The 23,136-nt window shown below is 40.9% G+C and overlaps 1 protein-coding gene across 5 annotated transcripts in view; it reads left to right on the top strand.

The window, feature by feature from the left end:
* Window positions 1–23,136, top strand: part of actn1 (actinin, alpha 1) — a 59,990-nt gene that overhangs the window by 22,815 nt on the left and 14,039 nt on the right. For 3 of the 5 annotated variants that reach the window (XM_027999808.1, XM_027999811.1, XM_027999810.1), the window contains exons 2-8: window positions 9,341–9,455; window positions 10,234–10,353; window positions 14,810–14,896; window positions 15,447–15,534; window positions 18,742–18,820; window positions 18,970–19,051; window positions 20,162–20,247. In XM_027999808.1, coding sequence (XP_027855609.1) covers window positions 9,341–9,455; window positions 10,234–10,353; window positions 14,810–14,896; window positions 15,447–15,534; window positions 18,742–18,820; window positions 18,970–19,051; window positions 20,162–20,247 — 657 coding nt within the window. Of the gene's footprint in view, window positions 1–9,340; window positions 9,456–10,233; window positions 10,354–14,809; window positions 14,897–15,446; window positions 15,535–18,741; window positions 18,821–18,969; window positions 19,052–20,161; window positions 20,248–21,177; window positions 21,264–23,136 lie in introns of all 5 variants that reach the window. The other 2 variants (XM_027999809.1, XM_027999812.1) reach the window with 1 other exon arrangement.

Raw genomic sequence — 23,136 nt, 5'->3', positions numbered from 1 at the left:
TATTTCAAGCTAAATTACTTTAATCTCTTATCATTTAATAGTGGCCCACCCCTGAGAAAAGCATAACATTCTCTGTACTCACTCTGTTTTCATCGAGTGGGCCTTTTTAAATCTTAGCAAACTCCTGCGAGGCTCGTTTGTTTGGTGAACTTCGACGCTCTAATCCATCACTTATCGCAAAATCATCTGGGAGTTTTGGATGGAGCAAAGTGTTAGCAGCTCAGCTTTTCCTGGCTCACAGCACTGTTTCCACACACACGCACGCACGCACGCACACACACCCCAAAGTGAACTTGAGGCAGCATAAATAGACTTAACAGGAGAGGGAACAGGATACTTTACCTCTTTGGGATGCACAGAAGTGCAGTTGCTTTTCAGCTCGTCTTGACCATGTTCGTGCTTTTTTTTACGGCTCCAGTTGTGGGCAGTGATGTCGTTTTATAGCTGTGGACTAGATTATAAAAATAAATGGCACCCAGGCTTCAGAGGTGTCACGTCCTGTTTTACCGCTTTAGTCAAGCATTTTGGCCAGAACATTAAAATAATACCGTCCCAGACGTTGCTTTTAGCAGCTTCGGCGAGGCTTCGATGCGCCTTGGGAGGCTCCGAGTTGGAAGCTCAGGCTTGAGAAACCGACTGCAGTGTTGAAAACCTCCTTCCTGTGTCAGAAACTCTGCCAGCGACATCTGCCTGAACTCGTCTGCCTGCCGTTGTGTTCGGATATGGCAGTGGCTTGGACTCAGGAGCTGGGCCTTTTTTTTCTTTTCATTTAAAGGACTGTACTAATATGGAACTGGCAGAGAGGTAGGAAATATTTTCCTAACTGAGGCTGATTAATGGTAGAGGAAGGGAGTGAGGGGAGAAAGGCTGGAGAAGAGTGACAGGTGGGAGGCAGAGAGTTCATCTGCACGTTAAAAAAAACTGATATCGTAAAAGTAGGTTGTAGACTAAGTCCTGATTCTTTTTGTGCAATCAGGAAACTCCATCAAGAGGAAACGTGTCACAAGATTTTATAGCTGCTCCACAAGATTTATGTGAAGTTCAACATAATGAGGGATATGCAGTATGTAACTATGGTAACAGTTGAGGTTAATTTTACCTTTTTGAATGTTTTCTCTTAAACTAGCAACCGGAAAAGAAACAATAGATCATAAGATGAGGCAATACAGTCTTGAGCTATAACAGCTAGATGAGGTGACGTTTTAGCAGTACTTCAATTCACTTTTTTTTTTTTTTTTAGCAAACAAAATAAACATTTCACAAATCAGAAGCTTTTTTTTTTTAAACCACCTATATTTATTTTGTATAACATGCCAGTCTGGAGTGTCTGTGTATTGTAGCTTTTACGCTCCTTACGACAAAAAAGCATTGGAAATATCAATTTTTGTGCTTGTGCAAATGGAAGAGAAGGGCTCCACAAATATTAAGTTATATTCATTACCGTTCAGCGTCTTTATCTAGTTTTTGCTTCACAGCCACCGAAAACTTTCAAATCGCCCTTTAGTTTTTCACTGATGAGAAACTTTGAGGAGGATGGAAGTTGGTGTTGCTTGCGGCTAATGCTAATACTTAGAAATGATTCACATGTGTATATAGCAGTATTAAAAACTCTTTACAAGAACAGTTTTATAAATATATTTGTTGAAAGCGTAGATATTCTCTAACGTTGAAAATTCATAATATTTTTAATGACTATAAATGAGACACGTCCTTATCTTCGCGCTTTTTTAAAAAACTCCAAGCTACTTGTGAAATTTTCATGTTTTGTGACACTTTGTCACGTTTTGTTTTTTCTAAAGAGCACCAAATGTATTACACCACAAAATATTCAAAAGTAGTGGGTTTTCTTAATGCCAGCCAGTAGTGTAGTTCTTCTAAATACTGTAAGTCTCAACCATAAATACAGATTGTCGAGCTTAAAACACACACCATCATATTAGGTGCACTGCTCACACTATAAGCTTAGACTTACTTTTCCAGGTAAAACCACGTGATAAAACCAACTGGCTGGTACTGCAAAAATATCAATACACCCCTAAAGGCTACAAATAGTTCAAATAGAAACCTTTCATATGAATTCAATTGTACCTTAAAGTACAATTGAAGAGGATTCTATCCTCTGGTAAAAATCTTTGTATTTTACATGATCAAATGCTAGTTTTTGCATCGCACTTATGAATGAAGCTGATACAGGAATCACAATAGACCACTGACTGTCCCAAAATAACCGAGTCGGATTTAAACACTAGATCACTCCAAATTGCTGGGTGAGGCTCTCTGTGGGTAGCAATCAACAACAAGGTTAGCATTTAGCAGCGCTTCATTATCTATAAGTTAATGCAGTCAAATGAAAGTCAAAACTATTTGTTTGAAATAGTTTCAGGTCGATTTCGTTTGCGTTTTGGAGTCCTTTGCGTTACATGTGTTGCTTAATGTCTCTGAAGGCTTAAGCCGTATCTCTCTTCGCCGTGTCCTCCTCAGTGTTTACCTATTTCAAGGACACTCGGACACACAGCGTGTTCCACTTTCTCCACGATACTGAGGCTGTGCAGTTTTCCTGTTGAACAATCGGCTGGAGTCAAACGTAAGATACAAGCGGAGCAAAAAAAAAAAAAAAACCCGGAAATAAATCACTGGAGCAACAGCAGTTTTGTTTTTAACAATAACAAGATCTTGGGAATTAACACAAAGGTTTTGGAATCATGCTTGGAGATAAAATTCTCATTTTTAAAACGGCAGGCTATTCTGCAATACAGTGACAAACCAACACTGCTGAGTTCAACATCTACGGGATTTGTTTTGTCTTTTTAAGCAGACAAAAATACACCACATAACTGTCAGTTAGTGAAAGTTGAAGTTGTCTTGTAAAATATGGCAGAACCACTTACTGTGACTCCACTTTTTCTTTTAGCTTGTAGCCATGAAATCAAATATATTTAGGTGATCCATGGTTGACTTTTGGTTGAGAGTAAACTGAGTGAAATAAGAAGAGTGAGTTAAATCGAGTAACTGCCTTAGTGCTTCAAATAAGATACATCTTATTCAATTTATTGCGGTCTTTTTTTCTCTTTAATTGGCAGTAAAGGGATGTTCCTGCTGCTGAAGCAGTGAGGCTAGCTGTAGCCTCAGCTAAATGCTATGGAGAAAAAAAAAAACAAACAAACATTGAATTTAATGATGCTGACGGACAACTTTCCCAAAAGCTGATGCTGAGCAGGTTCCTTCCTCTCTTCACCCCTGTTGTTTTTATAGCCTGCCTCTGTTCTGGGAGGCTGGGACCAGAGAAAAAGAGGATGCAGATGAAAATATCCGATCCTTCAGTTCCTCCCACAGAGAAGCAGCTGTCCTGCTTTTGCTTCGCTCCATCACATGGCACACGGCTGGAGCAGAAGCAGATCGTGTGCAAGCTGCAACATTTAAGCTTTGTTTTCAGGCACCCTGCAGGACATGCTAACAGCTCCGACATTCACAGCACACGCTGTACCGACACACTACGAGGACAACACAGTCGCACATGGAGTTCACAGGCTGCACCAACACTGCTGCATCCGTCATTCATACACCAAACAGTTTGGTGTTTTAAGGTGTGTCCATTCATACGCACACGTGTGTTTTCAGGTCCATTTGTGCTATTGATGTGATCGGCTTTCACTGGCATCCTGCTGCTGATCCAGTGGCACCGACCATCACACAGAGAAACACATTAGAGATGGAAGCTAATGGCTCAGCGTACCCTCTGTCCTGCTGTACAGTTGGTGAAGTATTATTATTTCCTCATACAGTTCAGCTCAAAATTATTCATACCGATTGCTGATTTAGGCTTAAAATTATTTCCATTCAACCAAGAAGCTTGTTTCTGCGAGGCATCTATTATAAAATAGTGGAGGGTGTATCAGTTTTGAGGGGGAAAAAAATCAGTTTTTAATTAAAACTTCCAAGTAGAAAATTATTTTTATCCTTCTCAATAATCAGTGGAATTGATTTTATTGGCTTTACAGCAGTCAAACCTTTCGTATAACTGCTGAACAGCTATTTGTCATTTTTCACTGGTATTTTGGATATTTATCATTCTTGACAATGATGTTTTTGGGTTTGGAAAGCAGTTTGCCAGCATCCTAATTAGGGATGCACAATATTTTTTGGTCGATATCCGATATGCCGATATACTAAAACTCGTTTGGCCGATAACCGATACCAATACCGATATTCTTTCCCTCTATACCTACCTTCTGAAACTACATGGCTTTTTCTACTGTGGAATTAAAATACTGCATTATCTTTGTCGGTTTAGCCTTCCAATATGTCTTCGTAGACAATATGGGTCCTTTTTAAATTGCTTTCTATGTATTTAATGATATTAAGAAAAGTCAACTTTGAGTATTCTTGCCACAGTAGCAGCTTCTACATTGAAGAGTGTTCTGTGGTTTCTAATCAGGGCCTGTGAAGCAAAAAACTGAAGGATCCTCTTCCGTTAAATATCTTTAGAAAGGGCGAGAGCCAGCTGTTGACTTGGACTTTTTGTCCCAGATGTTAGAAGCAATGCGCTGGAATGTGAGATGCATCATGTTGTGCGTTGATTCATCTCTACACATCAAGACTCACAATGATGAGAATCCCCCAGCAACTTCTTCTGCTTAGTACATCCAGAACCTCTCGACAGCTAATGAAAACCCAGCTCTCAGGGGACCTGCACTGTTATGGTCTGCTACAACAGCTAATGGTCTTCCGTTTTGATGATCTCTTGCCAAACCACACTACAGCAATCAGGGACAAAAACTGCACAGGATTGTCAGGGTTTATTATATCAAGTACCAGGATTTGCTGCAAAAGGCTGCTTTCTGTTTCAGACTAGCCACACATATAAAACTCCTGCTTAATGTAACAGAGGCACAGTGTTGTTGTTTTTGTAAAACTGAGCCTGGATTGGTGGGTAAAAGCAGACTGCTTACTTTGCATTTTTATTTAAACTGGTTTCAAGTAATGATGACTTAAAACCATTGATTATTAAGCTTTTGTTAAAGACTTTGAGATTCAAGACGGAGTTAACATTGGGATGTTGCTTGCATTGTCGGGTTGAGTTCCTGGTATTGTGAAAAATTGTTTTTGCGCGTGTTTGTACTTCCATTATGGTCTCTACTGTTTCACAAAACAGCCTAAGCGCTTAAAAACAAACGCGCAGGTGTTTTTTGTCAATAAAGTTAATGTTTATTAGTGTTAGGAAAATAAGCTGTTTCAAAAGCAGATCTAATCCAGAGACACTACCCTTCACCTAGCAATCCCAGTGAAGCCTAGCCTGTCACTTAGCAACCCAAGTAAACCTTCTGCACGTTTGGCTATGCGCTGTACAATGGCTGCCGGAAAAGACAAGGGTTTTGTTGTTGACTTGCCGTACAGAGACCACTTTCTGCATTTTTGTTGGCTGTGCATTAGGGTCCACTTTTGCTTTTGCAGTTGTTTTAAAATCTCATTATCTAAAATGATTTTCTGCAAAAAAAATAAAAATAAAAAAATGTAATGAATATGCCTATCCTAACCTTTTTAGGGAAGCATAATAGGTCACCTTTAACTCGGTCTTTTAGGAACACTTTTCACATGGATTGGCAGAGCAGTGACTCAGAATCGTGTCCTCATCATGAGAGAAATGCAGAACACCTGAAGGACCCGGGACTGCGGGCCTTAATGTCCGGGGATCATGTGACGCTGCAGGTGGCTGACAACCTGGACCGTGTGCTGCTGCCAAACTCCACAATGACCCAGAGAGCTGGAGGAACTGCAGGAGCGGTGGCTATAGTTCTTCAGGAGAGGAGGCCTGTCATCCTGCCTGAGAGCCAAACTCCTCCTTTCAGCACATTTAACGAGATAACATTCCTTCTGGGAACTTTTACTTGTTTTCTCAGTGCTTATGTTCTTTGCTAGCTGTGACTCGGAGCCTTGAGTAATTTTCGTCTGTCTGGTCTCATTAAAGATCACAGTGTCCTTTGATATGAAGCAGGTTCATTTTTGCATACGGTGCATTTGAATAAATTACAGCGCAGATATGTTAGTGTCCTGGTAGAGACTTGTAAAATGAGCTTTTAATGCAGCGGGACACAAACTCAAACATTTTTTAGCTGTCCAACATTTAATTTGAGGACATTTGTTAAAAATCCCATATTAACATATTTTAACTAAATGTCTTGTGTCCATCCCTTCTTTTTGTAATTTCTCTGAATTGTCCCTGTTCTTCTCTCTTTAGTTCGTCCCACAGGTTTTGTCTTTATGCTTTGGATCATTACCCTGTTGAAATACGCATTTTCTTTCAGTTTTGTGGGAGAATCTACCAGGTTTTTGTTTAATATATTCTGGTATTTCAAAGGTTTCAGCCACATGAACCTTTTCAAGGAACAAAAGTAGTTTTTCCTGGTTCTTTGCTTCGTACAGAGGGTCTAGACAATTGGCTGTTGAGAAACAGTTGGTTGCTGGAAGCGTCGACTCTGAAGTATTAAACATTTGGAACTGATTTTACCCAATCTCTAACATCTGGTCGTGATGTTTGAGAGATACTCGCTCAATTGTGAAGGAAGGTACGCTATGAAGCTTATCGGAAATTGAGTGTGCTGTAAACAACCGTCCTCAACTGTGAAGAGAGAAGTGCCGATCTGTGCAACAACTCAATGTCATCATTCACAACTCTAATCTGTTCTCTGGTAGGCCAAAAATGAAATTCATCCTGAGAAATTTTGCTCAATGAGAGAAATCCCAGACGGAGCAGTGAAGGGAGATGAGAATCAAGTGGCATTGCACAGGAAATTGATGGCAAACGTCATTGAGAAAGTACGGTCACATTCCCCGTTTGCTAAAGGCACTCTGGCTTCTATTCAGTCTAAAAACATGTTTATGAATTGCTGTTGGTACGGAGCGTCTCTGTGCTGCCCTGTGATGGATTGTCTCTGGCTTGGTGACCACAGGAAGAAGTCAGCCGCCCCCCATACACCTCGCAACACAAATCAACACCCCACTCACGACCAAGGAGAAACAAGTGTAGACGACAGGATGGCATGTTGGACAGTCTTCAATTATTAAAACCTGTGAATGTTACCAACTTCCTCTGCTTTTGAAGTGATTGTGTATCTGTTTTATAGTGTAACCGCTGTAAAATAATCACAAGATACGACTTTAAGACACCAGACTGTAGTCGTCTCTAATTTCCACTAGAAAACAGGAAATCCCTCTTAGGGCTGGTTACTGTTGTACCTTCTATTGAATTTAGGGACTTTTAGTTGTTTTTTTATTGTAATCCCTGTGACAACACTATATGCATTCTTTCATATTATTGCCAAAACCCACATTGTCAAGCTGCTGAACAAAACTTTAGTCAACACTTCCTCACAGAGTAGATCTGCTCCGTATCAGCAGATGTAATTTACATCAGTTAACATCTTTTGGAAACGCTAAATTGACTCTAATGATGTTCTTAAGGTTTGTGGAAGAGATGCCCACAGCAACACAGATTCTCTACTGTACATAACAGTTGGCATGAGACATTTCTTTACATCCTTACCAGGGGTAAATGTGGCAGATGATGGGGTAGATGAAGTTCTCAATAATATGGCAGGTTTTATGTACTCGGTGAAGGCCTTGCAATAGGTACTCATGCTGATCAGGAGAAATTTAATCATGAACCTGACCTTTTATGACCGGCGGTCAGCTCCATCTCAATACTTTGATTAGATTGTTCTACGGTATTCACGCTAACTGCTGATGCCACGGCTCTGCTTTAATAGTTTAACATAATTGGCAAGCTTCTAATAGGCTATTGATTGAGCACCTCTTTTCCCATTGGAGCCTGACTTAAATCATAAGTAGGGTGTGTTTGTGTTTGCAGAAAACTCTCCAGAACTGCTCTATTTTTGTCAGCTGTGCCCTCAAAGATAACACACCATGTAATCTGTCTGTTTTTTTCCCTCTGATCCTGCGTAATATCCAGAGAGTTTCCTCAAGCGTTTTCACTGGCAAACCCCCAAAATCCACAAGACTTGCACACATCTGAAACCCAGCTCTTCCCCAGTTGAGTTCACTGATGGCCACGCGAACCTCACCACTTTAACCGTGATCTCATGGCGGAACCCGTTCTCCGGTGGCTTTTTTAAAGTGACGTTCGTCGGCCAATGGTGGAAGGCAGGCCTCTCTGAGAGACAGTGCTGGCTTTCATAGCCGCCTGGCTCCGCTCCTCCGGCTCCCCGCTGGAAACATGCGGCCTGGTGTTTTAGACTCGGGGAGTAATTGACTCAGGAACTCATAAAGAGGCGTTTCGCAGCAGGGTCGGCGCTCATCGTGCCAGCTCCCGTTGGGCGGCGCAGACACCGCTGCAGATGCTTTCAGAGTAGTTCACCTGCTTCCTACGACACAATGAGTTGGTCCAATACAAAAAATAAATGGCGAAGTTTAAGCTTGTTGGGTTCTTGCAAAAATTTGTAAAAGTGCTTTAACGAACTACTGCTGAAATATATTAGGGCTGTTGTGAAAGAATATTTTAGGATTCTAGTATTCTATCAATTATTTTTATGATTAATCGAGTACTTTGGGCGACTGTGGCTCTTTGGTAGAGTAGTCGTCTTGCGATCGGAAGGTTGTAGGTTCGATTCCAGCTTCCTCCTGCCACATGTCGATGTGCCTCTGGGCAAGGCACTTAACCCCAAATTGCCTACCGATCTGCGTATCGGTGTGTAAATGTGTGTGTGTTTGTGAGTGCGACTGGGTGAATGTGACTCTAGTGTAAAGCGCTTTGAGTGGTCAAAATGACTGGAAAAGCGCTATATAAGTTCAGTCCATTTACCATTTACTTGAGAAATATCTCTCTTTCATCCGCTCACCTGTGTAAATACACCTGCAGCGCTCTTCCCACCGTTCGCTTTCAAACGGTAACCAGGCAGTTTCAGGAGGAGAAAATTGCATACTCAGTGCAGTAATGAAGTCAAAACTATACAAGAAATATTTACATGTTCAAAGTACATTCATCTGCAAACATGTTTTAGCTTCACCTAGTACAAACACACTAAAGGAATGCTATGCTATTGCATTCTAGGCAAAAAGATTTTTATCATCTTATTTGAAAAGGAAGTCAATTATTTGCATCTTTTAATGTATTTCTGATATTAAGTGATCTGTAGAATGTGCCACTTTATTTTTAATTCAGTTACTCATCAGATCAATCGATGAATAAAATAATCCTTAGTTACAGCCCAAAGCTCAGCGTCCTCTACAACAAGCCATTCGTTGCTCTAGACCAGAGTCCGTATTGACTGGCGGTAGACGAGCGTACTGATGGGGTTTTTCTCCTCCTTTCTTTCTGTTTCTCCAGACTTTTACAGCTTGGTGCAACTCACACCTCAGAAAAGCCGGCACGCAGATCGAGAACATCGAGGAGGACTTTCGGGACGGGCTGAAGCTCATGCTGCTGCTGGAGGTCATTTCAGGTAGAGAGCCCCGTTCCTAACCGGATTAGCCGGATGCAAACCGTGCTGCCGCCAGCTGCTTCAGGATAGATGGACGAGAATAGTTTGACATTTTAGAATTTTTTTACATTTCTTTTTATGCGTTTCTGCTATTGTTCGATTAATCGACCGATCAGCCTGCATTAGTGTTAAGTCGAGCAGAAAGGGCTGAGCTCTTCACTTGTTGATGTTAGCGGTGTTTTTTAGCTTCAGATGCATCCTTTGCTACAGATGATCCAGCGCTCACAAACGGAATGCTGTGTTTTTACACTTCAGGAAATGAAATTTTTATTTTCTCTTTTGAAAAATTTAATTACTTTATTCATATTTTGTAATATGTTTCTAATAGTGTCTAAAATGAGCTTAAATGTTTAGATGAAAAGTCAGCAGAATGTGGACATTTTTTATTTGATTCAGAATAAGTAAAATAATAATTAGTTGCAGCCCTTAATATGAATAAAAGCTTGGAATATGTTGCTCTCTTTGCAATATTCTGCATAATATATACATTTTGAATGGTATAAATCAACATTTTTGATGGTATTGCAGTTTATTCAGATGCATCTGTAGAGGCTGTTTTTTCAAGTCGATCCATTTTCTCATTTCTAGTTTAGACTTCTGTGACAGGAGTGACAGAGCATTATAATTAACACTGGCAGGCATTTGTAGTCAAAACTAGGTGGGAACAGTTCCCCGGTTATGTTTCTGAGGCCCTGAAAGCTGAACCATGTCGTCATCAGCGCTGCGTTTCTGGTTCCAGGTGAACGCTTGGCCAAACCAGAGAGAGGCAAGATGAGAGTCCACAAGATCTCCAACGTCAACAAAGCGCTCAACTTCATCGCCAGCAAAGGAGTGAAGCTGGTCTCTATCGGAGCAGAAGGTAAGCGATGCCGCAGAGAGAGAGAGAGATGAAGATCCAACGTGTTTCCCTACGACTGAACAGTTTTCACTTAGATTGTCCACGAATGACTAATAAGGCCAAACAAATCCACAACTACTGTTCTGATGTAAAAAAAAAAACAACAAAAAACGTCCTGTATAATGTTCCCCCTCTCTCCCTCGTTACCATGGCAGGGCCGGTGGCTGCTGTGCTGTTTAATGAGATCCTTACCGCAAACTGCAAAGTCTTGTGTCGCTTTTGCTTTCACTGCACTTTATTAGAGTAGATCTCAGGATCAGCAAATCCCCTTCAGGAGCCGAGAGGCTCCTCGTCGTTTAGCGCAAATAACATCCATCCTTCTGCCATAAGAGGCTAAGCAAGTCTTTAACTGCACAAATGCTGCACTTCCTTCCTGCCGCCTACCATCACAGCCTCTCACATGTCCTCTCACACGTTGGGGGATGACAGAATTTGCGTTTCACTTCAAGCGGGCAACGTTCTCACGGGTTCATTTAAGCAAGTTGCTTTAAAGAGTAAACGGTTTGTTTTCTTGAGTTTAAGGATGGTTGGTATTAATGCTGCAGCAACAAATCCCGCGGCGAACTGAAAATGTGTCGAGTTGCTTGAACGTGGACCATGTGGGATTGTTGAGGAAAACTGCTTTGCTTACTCTGACAAATCCAGGCTTCAATGTCATCAGGTTGAGTTTTTAAAAAAACTGTTTTTAAATGAAAAACTGCTGACAGTTGCTTTATTTTTTTATTATTGCGTGTCCTGTTCATGTGCTCCAAAATCTAAGAGATGTTTGTCTGCATGTGATTGCATCAGTCAGTGATAATTTAACAAACACGCAAGTGTTAAGTGAAGGTCTGAAATGATCAGTCCTGATGAATCAATTATTGACGTAATCGTCAACTAATTTAGTAATCGATCAATCGCTTACTGGAGTGTACAGACTGCAAAACATGCCATTTGCTGAAAGAACAACACAATCTGTGCAGTGTAACATTTTTTTTATTCAATTAATTGTCAGAATAATCTATTAAAATAATCAGTATCGCCTTGCATAGCATTCACATTTTGTTATGTTACAACCACAGACTTCATGAAATCGTGCATAATTGTGAAGAAGATGGAAAATGATGCATTCTTCAAGTCCTGTCACAGATTAACTGGATTCATTTGACAATTTGACGTATCAGCACCTCCTGCCTTTGTGTCAGATGTTAAATAACATTTTCATGCCAATTTCTGATAATGCTGCTGCACTATCTTCAGAAAGATGAAACAATATTTTTTTCTAACGAGTAAAAGATTTTGAATGCCTTTTGGTTATAATTAGGAAACGGTTAAGAACAAAACCAAAAGCCGACCGTCATTTGTTTTTCAATATTTTTGACCTGCGTATTGAATTCCCCGCTGGAATCAGGTCAGACAGTTTGAGGCGATGTAATGTAATGTGGTACCGAAGTCAATCGAAGTACAAGAAGTCGATCTAACTGTAAAATCTTTTCATTTGTAATGGTAATGGTGCAGAGTAAGAAAAGGCTGTCATCTGTACGGACTGAGTGAACACACGGAGGGTACCGGGCGTGGTGACTGCTGAGTTTGGGCAACATATAGGAACATAAGTACGAGGCAACAAGCCAAGAATTTATTTTTGTGAGTGAAGCGTGGACAGAGATGTCCATTTAGCTAAGAAATACAAAGTGTAATGTCGGGTAAGATGTTTAGATCTGGTTATAAACCATAGTGATGAGCAGAATCCAATAACTGAAGAGATGGTGCCGAAGCATTTATATAAAATGTGAATTAAAGCAAGTCACTCCAGAATGTGTGTGTTTTTTGTGTATTTTTTTTGTTGTTGTTATTGTTGCGGCCTAAAACCGTTACACCTTTCTCCAAATCTTTGTGGTCAAAGTTGAATATTTTTAAAGCTTCTATTTTTTCCCATAACATGGTCTTGCAAAATACGTTAAATTGTTGCACATAGCCATCCTAAAAATGACAGGATTTTAACTTAGTTCATATAGAAACATAGAAAGTACATCTTCATGTACTTTCTTCAAAAGGCACCTTTAACATGAATAAAGCCATGCCCTGAGCAGGGCAAAGTGTAACACCAACATGAACTCTATCCGTATAAACAAATACTACAGAATTTCTTAAAATGATTTTGCAAAAATAAATATAAAGGGAAGAAAAGAAAAAGGTCTGACTTTCAAGAGACGTCGTAAAACAGGAAGTTAAAATAGAAGGGGCTGAAGGGATTGGTCGAAATTCAGCCGAGTTGCAGTGATTGGTCAGAAAAGAATGAAACGTACAAAACAGTAAGGTGATTGGTCAGAGTAAACCAATCACTGACTAAACATTAAGGTGATTGGTCACCTCAATGTTGACCATCATTAATCCATTAATCGCAGGCAGCCCAAATATTATTTTAGTTTTTTTGTCATTATTCTGTAGAAACCAATATTCACTTTTACATTACAAAGTTTTTTCTGTAAATTATTTTGTTGGTTAAAAATGCTAATTATGACCAACTGTTTAAACAAAATGCCCATTTTTAACCAACTTAATCACTTAATTATGATATATTTGTAAAAGAAATAAAATCTGTAGCACATCCAAGAGGATGGAAAAAATGTCATTTTAAACTTTCTTCTTTTTTGATGACCCAGGGTTGTTTTTTTTATGCCTTTCAAAATGTGTTTGTGATCTGTAACATTAAAGCATAATTTATCTGTAAGGGGGCATATACTTTATAATTACACTGTAAATGAGGTTAATTGTCATTTACACTCAGTCACAGTAACCGATTGATGCTTGCAGGTTTTTAATTATTATTAGTAGCATAACTTAGTAAAAGTTCACTAGAGGTGGGTTGTTACAGTGCAACAAAACCAGACAAGCATTGCAGACAGATTATCTTCCTGGTCATTCCCTCTCGCTGTGGCCTTAGCGCTGGGATGAGACCAGATGACTGTCAGGTCCACCAAACTGACCAGGGGGGATGAAACGGAGACAGAGGAGGGGTATAGTTTCAAATCCCGTTAGGTGGATTTCTGCTCGTCACTCATGTTCGTTTGAGTTAATCTGAACATGATCTGCATGTGTCACCGGGAAGCAGCGCGCTTCACTTTTCCTGCCTGCTAATTCGGCGCGAGCCGCCTTTCACGGCGCGTTATGTCTCCAGACATCTGACTGGCATCTCGCAGTCAGCTCATCCGTCACGGCTGAGCCGCCGCGCTCCGAGCCTGATTGGATTAGCGGGACAAACAAACGATTATCTGGAGGCCGGCGAAAGAGGGTGACCTGGTAAAAGGGGATTTTCATTATGGACGGCACAGAGGTGGCTGGACTGAGGGCCGGTCCTTCACAGCCAGCTGCGGTTCATCCCATCAGCTCTGCGCTCAGGCCAAGCTTCGCGTGTTTCCTCTGGTGAAACTGGATTTCTGTCTGCAGTCACCTGACTGAGCAAATTTAAGCGGCTAAAAACATTAGGGTGACCATATTGGTGATATTGGTTAGCTAGACTAATTTGCTCTATTGAAATGTCAGTTTATTTTACCTTCTTCTAAATAGATCTAAGTAGATTTCAGTGTTCAGTTTAATACGTTTTCCTCTTTCTTTGCAGGACATTCGGGTAGTTAATTACCCATTTGTGACCTGGAGCTAAACATGCACTGTGTCTTTAAATGTTTTAAAGGGGCAGTATTATGTAACTGTTTGAGGTTTACATCACGTTATAATGTTACTCCCTCATCAAAAACATACCTGGAGCGTTGCTTTGATTCTTCCATTCATGTACAAGAAGTCCTTTAATCTCCATGGCAACCACTCAGATGTGCAAAATGCCTGGGTGGACTTAGCTCTGCCTTTGAGACGTAGCTCCTCCTCAGAGCTGCAGTTTCTGAGCTCCCGTTTTACAGAGCAGCCCTCCCTCTTACTCAGCTCCTTCAGACTAGCCAGCAGCAATTAGCAAACACCTGGTGGAACTGCGCATCTACTGAGCTCCTTATAGGAGAAACTTCTCAACGCAACGCTGGTAAACACGTTGAAGGGTTCATAGAGGAGCCATGTTGTGATGACTTTCTGAAGAGAGGAGGGGTTTCTTAAAGAGACAGAGCCCCACTTTTAAGGCGGTAAATTGCAGTCAGATTTCTTTTAAGTCATAATTAACACAGTTACTTGACTGTGTTGTAAAGTGGCACTGTGTGCCTAGAAGACACATAATACTGCGCCTTTAAAAAAAAAAACAACTAAACTAAAATATTTAAAAGCTTATACATTTAAAATTCACAGATGGAATAGATGTTTACCTTTAGTTTTTTTCCTTTTCAACTGCAAAGGATTGGTTTTTACCCAAAGATTGAAACAATCTCAACAAATCAGCAATCTATAATATTAATAAAGGTGCAGATCCTAAACTGTTGCGGCTTCCTTTGTGTTTCAGAAATTGTAGACGGTAACGCTAAGATGACCCTGGGAATGATCTGGACCATTATCCTTCGCTTCGCCATCCAGGACATTTCTGTGGAAGGTAGTGTGTGTGTTTTTAATTTTTGAAAAACGCCAGTGATGCCTGTGGTGTCTGAGAATATTTCTTGCCCTGACATGTTTAAAAGCCTCGGCAGCGGTTAGCCATCACTGTGACGGTTTACTTCATGAACAGGCATTTGTGTCTCTTTGTTGTGTTTGGGGGACATTTTTCATTGTTGCTCATTTTGCTTGTCGTTTATTGAAAACAACTCACTGCCTCGGTCTCTAGGCCTTTTGTAAATTATACTGTAGTAGGTGAGCTACTTTAATAAGTTACAGTGAAAGTCGTAGAGTAAATGTCCCATTTGGTCAGCCTTAATTTGTATAGTCGGAGATTCTTTTGAACGGTTAATTTCACAGTGTGGAAACGGCGCAGTACAAAACCCAGCTACGTAACCGACGGTAACAGAAAAAGCACAAAACATCTGAGCCATTGCAGATGCTTCCTATTCTCTGTACCTCCACTTAATCCAGCACTAAACGGGGATTAGCCGAGTCGGTCGGCTGCAGGTCTGTCCGACTTCACAGTGATCCCTTCTTCCCAACCACAGAGACGTCGGCCAAAGAGGGCCTCCTGCTGTGGTGCCAGAGGAAAACTGCGCCCTACAAGAACGTCAACATCCAGAACTTTCACATCAGGTAAAGTTGGAGGAACGTAACGAGTCACAGAAGAGGCAATAACTCACCTGCAGCGATTGAGGCACAGGAAAGTAGGAACAGAGTCAGCAGGGGCGTACATCTTTGACTTTATCTGTGCAGACTTACTGGAAGGTAGACTGTGGGTTGGTACTTCCAGTTGTATAATCTCTTCGCTGTTTCCAGTTATTTTACAATAATGTTGAAAGAAGTCAACCTAACTGTAAAATCTTTTCATATTTTGACCCAAAATAACATCAGTGGACTTTGAGACTCTACAGCTGCACTTCAACCTTTCTGGTGTTTATCTGCAGTATATGGGAAAAAAATATTCAATCCCCTCTGACCCTCTTAAAAACATTAAAACCACAAGTTCACATACATGTGTTGAGTTTAGACACTGCAGCGTGACGTCACGTGTGCAAGATCCCTCAAAAAACCTACCATTAATTAATCATTAACCATTAATTTTAGCTGTCAGGTTGTCAACATAGCAAGCTAGAGCTTAAATATACACATGATATATAAAAGACAAGGCGACGCAGTGCTTTGCTACTATAACAAGTAGATAAAAAGGTCAGTAAAAAACTCTTAATTAAAAAAATAGTGAGGAAGCAGAACGTAGGTGAGTTATGCTAGCTTGACTTTGACAACCTCAACATGTAGCTGTGCTGTGGAATTCTGTGTTTCAGTTCAGTTACGAAAAAAAAAAGCGACCTACATGCCGAGTCTTACAGATCATCATGGCAGGTGTTTAAATGAGCTAATCAACCACCGCTGTGCTAGTTGATTAGCACAGCAGCAACCAATCTAGAACAAGAACCTGAATGTCCTGTTCTTTATGTGAGAAATGTTTGCATGACTCTTTTTGGTGTTGAATCCTGACACATTAGTAGCACGTTGTTGTAAGTCAGTTGCTATGACAACGAGTCTGTGTGTAGTGTAGCTACGCAGAGTACCAGTGGTTTTGAGTTGTTCTTTGGAGTTTATCCAGCGTTAGTTTTCTTTGCTGTGTCGCTCTGCACTGGATTAAATAATATCCAGATCTCATTTTGTTAACAGTACTGTCCTACTGCTGCAGCATGGCTATGATGGCATGGAAAAGAATCGTCTTTTTGCCCTCCAGCGTTGTGCACATGCGTGAAATTTCCAGATGCAACCTGTGTTTGAATTCAGCCTCTCTGAGTCGATATTTTACTCTGTCGAACCACATTTCTTTGCCTTTACATCCGAGTCCCTTGGAGTAGGTCTCTGTAAGGTTCGCACATTTAGAAAGAAATTGTACCCACAGATTCACAATTAGAATTATGATGTCGAGACTTTGACTGGGTCAATCTGACTTGCGTCTTCTTGATAATAAACCCTGCTGTTGTCGCTGTGGGTGTATGTTTAGGGTAGTCGTCGTGTTGGAAGGTGAATCTCTGCCCCAGTCTCAAGTCTTTGCCGCCTCTAACATGTTTTCTTCCAATATTACTCTGTATTTAGTTCCATCTGTCTTCCCATGACCTCTGACCTGCCTCCCCTTCTCTGCTGAAGAACAGCAAGCCCACAGCATCATGCTGTGGGCCCTCACAAGTATATGAATTTCAAGTATTTTTGGTTTCTGTCAAGATTTCAAAGGAAATTATTTTGCTGCGTGCCGTTAATCAGAGCAGAACTGAAAACAAGAATGAAGACCAGGCCTGTTTCTTTAAACAAGGCCGGCCGATAAATAAATAAATAAAGAGTGCAGGAAGAAATAATTTGCGCATCCCAGAAATGTTAAACATTTATTTTAGTAACAGCAGCCAAATCTGAAGGTGGGACCTGTTCGACCGGTGTCCGCTTCACAGAACACTCCCAATGGCTCCATGTTGAATTATTGAAAGACGACCACTGCCACACTCAGCTGTGGATGAAAGCTGAGGCGAGACGAAAAGGTGGAGCTGAGGTCATCTCAAGCGAAGGTATAAACGGAGCGCTGGGAGGAAAAAATGGATTGACTTTGATGTGGCCTTTCAGGGACAGATGGTAGCTTTACATCTCAGTCAAGAGATGAGAGGCAGAGGAGATCAGAGCTTTTTGTTTTTTACTGGAGGACTTCAGACATAAAAAGCGTTAAGTAGCCTTGTGAGAGATTTCCCCATGCAGCATGGAAACTTTTTATGGCAGGCGATAGATGTAAATAACCCGTCTTTGTTGCCTTGGAAGCACAAAGCATCAATTTTTCACAACTCCACATTGAGATGACGCAGTTTCTAAACCGACTGGCTTCAGAAGCAAGGATGCTAATCAATGAACCAAAACGAGCCGAGCTAAAAATATGTCATCAAGGCAAACGGGGTCCTGTTAGATGTCTGAGTTTTCTGCTTGATTCAGTTTTAATATGAATATTTTAAACTGACTGTCTGTAAATTGATCTTTTACAGTTTCCTTAACTGTAGTAGAAATATGTCGTATGATTGGGAGAAATGGTGGAAGCTCACAAGCTAATCAGATGTGCGCGAGTGACGCGGGGAAAAGAACTGTATATTTCGGAAACAAAAATTATTTTAAAAGGTTGCCAACATTTCCAAATCTAACATGCGGTGGTGAGCACCGCTTGCTAAAACGTTTGTTGCGCTAACTCTAAAGCACTAATTATAAACATTAGTTCCACCAATGCATACTATGCTATGCCAGCATAGTATTTAGCAGGAGCTGCTAAAGCCCTAAGCTCATCCTTAAATGTTGAAATAAGAACATGAATACAAACTTCTCCTTAAAAATTGTAACAGTCAATAACCAAGACTTAAACACAGATGTTGAACTTTTTAGTTTTGAAGAAAAGAAGCAAAAGTAAATTAGTGCTTTAGAATTTGTCCTGATACTAAACTTTGGCAAAGCTAATCTCTGAGTTTCATTTTAAACACTTTGATACTGAAAATGTCTAATTAAGTATCAGCTTTTACACCAAACAGTATTGTTAGCATAACCCGTCAACATAATTAGGTATGATATATTCTCTGATCAGAAAAATATTCAACTTCAGAGTCAAACTGGATGCTCAGCGGTAAGATCTCCTTCAGTCGTGTTGTCTAGGGGAGAGACGGGATTAAACGCACATGGACAGAGCCAAGTTTATCACCAGTACAAAGAGAACGTGAAGTTATTGGCAGCAATTTCTGACTTTTTAAAAATGTTTTTCTCACTTTCCTCCTCACCAAAGTTTCTCCACTCTGCTTTTTTCAGCTGGAAGGACGGCTTGGGCTTCTGTGCACTCATTCATCGACACCGTCCAGAACTCATAGACTACGGGAAACTGCGCAAGGTGAGTGAGTTTACTTACTCCCCTAAAGCTACACTAATAACTCAGAAAAAGCCTGCTGATCTAAAAAGTGGAAAATCTTGTAGCAGGTTTTTTTTTTCCCTTTTGCCTAGAAGCTGAGTTTAACGGTCACTATGGTCTGCTTTTGACAGGATGACCCCATGACCAACCTGAACACGGCCTTTGACGTGGCAGAGAAGTACCTGGACATCCCCAAAATGTTGGATGCAGAAGGTGAGCTGGCGTGAAACTCAAATTGTGAAAGAATGAAACGGAAACCAGACAATTTCGCACACTAGAAAACCAAAACATGCTCCTTCTGAAGAGCCGTTTAGCCAGATCAAAGTTCACAGAGGGGACAAAGAGGTCACCACAAATCAAATATTCTTCTTTTTTTTATATATATATATATATTTTTTGCACTCTGACATCTGGCAGCCATGCTCTGCAGAGGTGTGCAAAACGAGCCATGCTTCTTTAAAAGTTTAGTACCGAGTCACGCCCGCTGGCTCTGACTTGGTTGCATTTAAAAGTATTGTTCACTCTCAACAACGACTGAACAAAAACCAGAGTGAATGAAGCTGGCAGCTGGAATGTCTTCGTCTGTCATGTCTGCTGACTTTCCCACATTTTGGATCGCCACAAGCCTCAACATATTTTATTGGGATTTCACCACAGATACCTGATTAGATTTGGATCTGGGCTTTGAATGGACCATTCTGACACTTAAATAGGCTTTGATCTAAACAAATCCATTGTAGCTCTGGCTGTGTGTTTTATGTCTATTCTCACAGTATTTGACTTTATGCTTATAATTTCATTTTCTTAGCATGGCCCTAATACTGAGTTGTAGAATACAAATGCAAGCCACACTTTTCAGATCTCTTTAAAAGAAAAAATAAATCCATGTGTCCTTTTCATTTCCCTTTACAGTTGTACACCATATGTGTTAGCTTGTCACATGAAATCCCAATAAAATACGCCGACCCTTGTGGTTTTCGTGGTATAATATCTTTTACATGAAGCCGGCCTTCCTCTGCCGTCTGAAGGAGCATGTTTTGGGGTTTCGTGTCACAGCTGTGCACACAGTGAGGATATTTTCTGTGGAATGTAAACAGGCGCTTGTCTTTCGTACAAATAAACGAAGCCTCACTGACGTCAACGCTGCATCTCCAAATACGGTTTCCTCTTGTGCGAAGGACAGAATCAGGATTCAAACCCTCACCTCTGGTCTGTTTTGCTCTCCAATTAACGTGATGAGCTCCACTTCTAGTTCCTTCATTTGACTCCCTCATGCCCCCTCCACCCCACATCCGCCCTCCTGACCTCCTCTCTTCCCCACAGACATTGTAGGCACTGCCCGTCCGGATGAGAAGGCCATCATGACCTACGTCTCTAGCTTCTACCACGCCTTCTCGGGCGCCCAAAAGGTATCCTGGATGCAGAGTCCTACCCTGTCCTCCCCTTTTTTTCCCCCCTACCTGTCTGCGTGCGTGTGTGTGTGTGTGTGTGTGTTTGCAGGTGTCTCTTAACAGTACTCTTTTCTCTGCAGTGCACAGCGCTCCTTTACTTTCCGCATGGTTCACGCCACCACAAAATGCATGATGGGACTACGTCTTGTGTTGTCAGAGGCGATGAGTGCAGGCGGGCCTCCAGTCTACCTTGTTGTTTCGCCAGTCGTTTCGAGCTTCCTCTCGCTAAAACGGAGCGCCGAGCGGAGCGCCTCTGATCTGCATGACGGCGGTCGTCTGCAATAACCGACCGCGCGGTTGACACAAATTCGCCTGACGTCTCTCGCCGCCACAGGAGGGGAAATGTACCCGTTTAAACAGACAGCTCTGTTTAACCTTCAGAGCAACGGCTCGACTAGAGAGTGGAGGAGGTAGTGAGTGAAACAAAAACTGGCATTTAAAAGTCAAAACGGTGATGCTTTAGTAGGCTTTAATGGCCGTGGCCTGTCTGGTTTCAGCGTTTCTGTCAGTCTTCCTCCTTTTCTAAGAGAAAGACTGGCTGGGTAATGAATGACACTTTTCTCTGACAGCTGCTGTAATCTCAGCAACTCTTTTAAGCAAGTCGACTAAAACAATTCAGTGTTTGTAACCAAACTGAGAGACGTCAGACTGCAGCTGGACAGTTGAAGGCGTCACAGATCAGAGTTTGACTTTAAACACAAATAAAAACGCTACCATCATTGTTTTATTTTATTTTCATTGTGCTCCCCACTGGAAACCTCGAGTTGACTGGAGGACCCATGTGACTCATGATTGCGCCCCCTGCTGGCCCCTTTTTGTTCTCTGCACACTTTTACTCTGCATTTTTCTCCTCTGTCCTCTCTCCCTTTTCCTCTGTTCCTTGGACAGACATCATTAGCACCTTGAGGCCAGATGAGAAGGCCGTCATGACTTATGTGTCGTGTTACTACCACGCGTTCTCAGGCAAGCAGAAGGTGAGAATCGAGCCAAAAGAGCCAACAAGTCCAAGAAAAACGTGTCCAGCGAGTTAGTAGGAAAATGACAGCGTCTGTTTGTGTAGCACTGTTTTAGCACTAACAGTAGTTCACCCTGAGTGTTGAAATGGTGAAAGCACTGCGTAAGGAAAGTGAAATTCTGAGCAGATTGTTTTTGCTTTTTTTTTTTTTATTGTTAAAGTTTAAATACAGTCACTGTTGTATTATTGTCAGTTTTTCATGATGGATTGAGTTTTTCTTTATTCTGGGATGGAATGATAACTCAACGAGTAACTTAAAAAAAAAAAATAAATAAACAACGCAAAATAAATTTGAACTTGTGAACTAATTAGAATTTACTGTGAATTATCTCTAAATCAGACCGGGTCAAATTATTGCAGAGCTCCTACACAGTCTTGAAATCTGGAAAATAATTAAATGTTTAGCATGAATATGGAAAAAAAACAATTTAATTAGTTACGGAATAATGCTTTATTTTCCAGAAGTTGTTGCTTATTCTACTTTCTTCCATGTTTAAAAGAAAAAAGTCTAATAGTACTCAACAAATATGGTGGTGTTTTTTTTACATTGTTTCCTATTAAAATGTTTTGCTTCATCTTTATGTTGCCAAATTACACCTTGAATCTAACAATTTACCCATCAGTAGTGAATCGCAAATTGAATGCCTTCAGAAATGGGAACGCACAGATAAAAATCGACCGGCTGATAAATGGACTCTGGTTTCCTTCATTTTGGGAGATCGGCGATAATCTGATAGTTGAATTGGAAACTGATCTAATCTGCCTCTGCAAAGGTCTGAAAATCCACCGCCGTCCTTTTATCTCTGCTGTTAGAGAGGGCAGAATGACAAGTTCCCACACCAGATCACGTCTGTACACGATTGGCTAAAAATAGTCACATCACTGTTCTCAACTTAAAAAAACTTTCACTAAATTCCAGACAAAAAAAAAAAAAAAAAAAAAAGTGTATCGGCCAAAATCGAAAGGTACGTGTTTGACCAGGAACCTGCAATCAGTGCACTGCAATTCAAAAACCAAAGTGGAGCCGTTACTGGTTCAGCTGGACCCTGTGGTAATTAAACTGGGTCTGAAATACCAAACCGGGTCCTGAAACCGCTTCTTAAATAAAGGTGCAGAACCGTGGCTTTAGAGAATCTGCGTCTGTTTTGGGTCATTTGGTTGAAATTTGCTTTCTCTTGGGTGATCCCACTTTGAAGCTCGTTATGGAACGGATAAATCAGGGTAACATCAAACTCAACTCCATTCCCTTAAAAAACTATTATTAAAAGCCAGGAAAACAAACTTTTTAAAAAGCTCCAACATTTCTGGTAAGAACCTCTGGTCTGTACATAGTTCAGCCAGAACTATGCCATTACAACTTGCTAAAAGGCTTTTTGACAAAAATAATCACTTATTTCATTTAGGCCCAATGAGGGTATGTACAGTATATACTCTGTAAACTGACAGTAAATCAATGTAACATTCAGCGGCAGCGTCTGACAAACGATTTAAGTGTAAAACATCATGACAAAGATTGGGCTGGATCTCTGTCGTGAACAATAACTCAGGACATCCTGTTAAATCCGCTGTCCTTAAAATCTTCCTGGGATCGTCTCCTAGGGCGACAGACTCTCCTGACAAGCCTGAGCCCGTCCGCCCTCTGTTAGTTTTCACATAAAAACAAGGAGGAGCTTTTTTTTTTCCTTCCTCCTCCTGTCAAGTACCTCAGATTGCCGCCTGTGGGCAGAAATCTCCCCATAAACACTATGAACCTCACATCACTGCACTGGTCTGTACATTGAAATTATCACCAGGCTTTTTATTACATTAAGCTGCAAACAAGCCTGTTTGCT

This window comes from Xiphophorus couchianus, chromosome 19, assembly GCF_001444195.1.
Source record: "Xiphophorus couchianus chromosome 19, X_couchianus-1.0, whole genome shotgun sequence".
NCBI classification, from domain to species: Eukaryota; Metazoa; Chordata; class Actinopteri; order Cyprinodontiformes; family Poeciliidae; genus Xiphophorus; species Xiphophorus couchianus.
The sequence above is the reverse complement of the archived record's forward strand: the minus strand, read 5'-3'. Positions and strand labels throughout refer to the sequence as shown.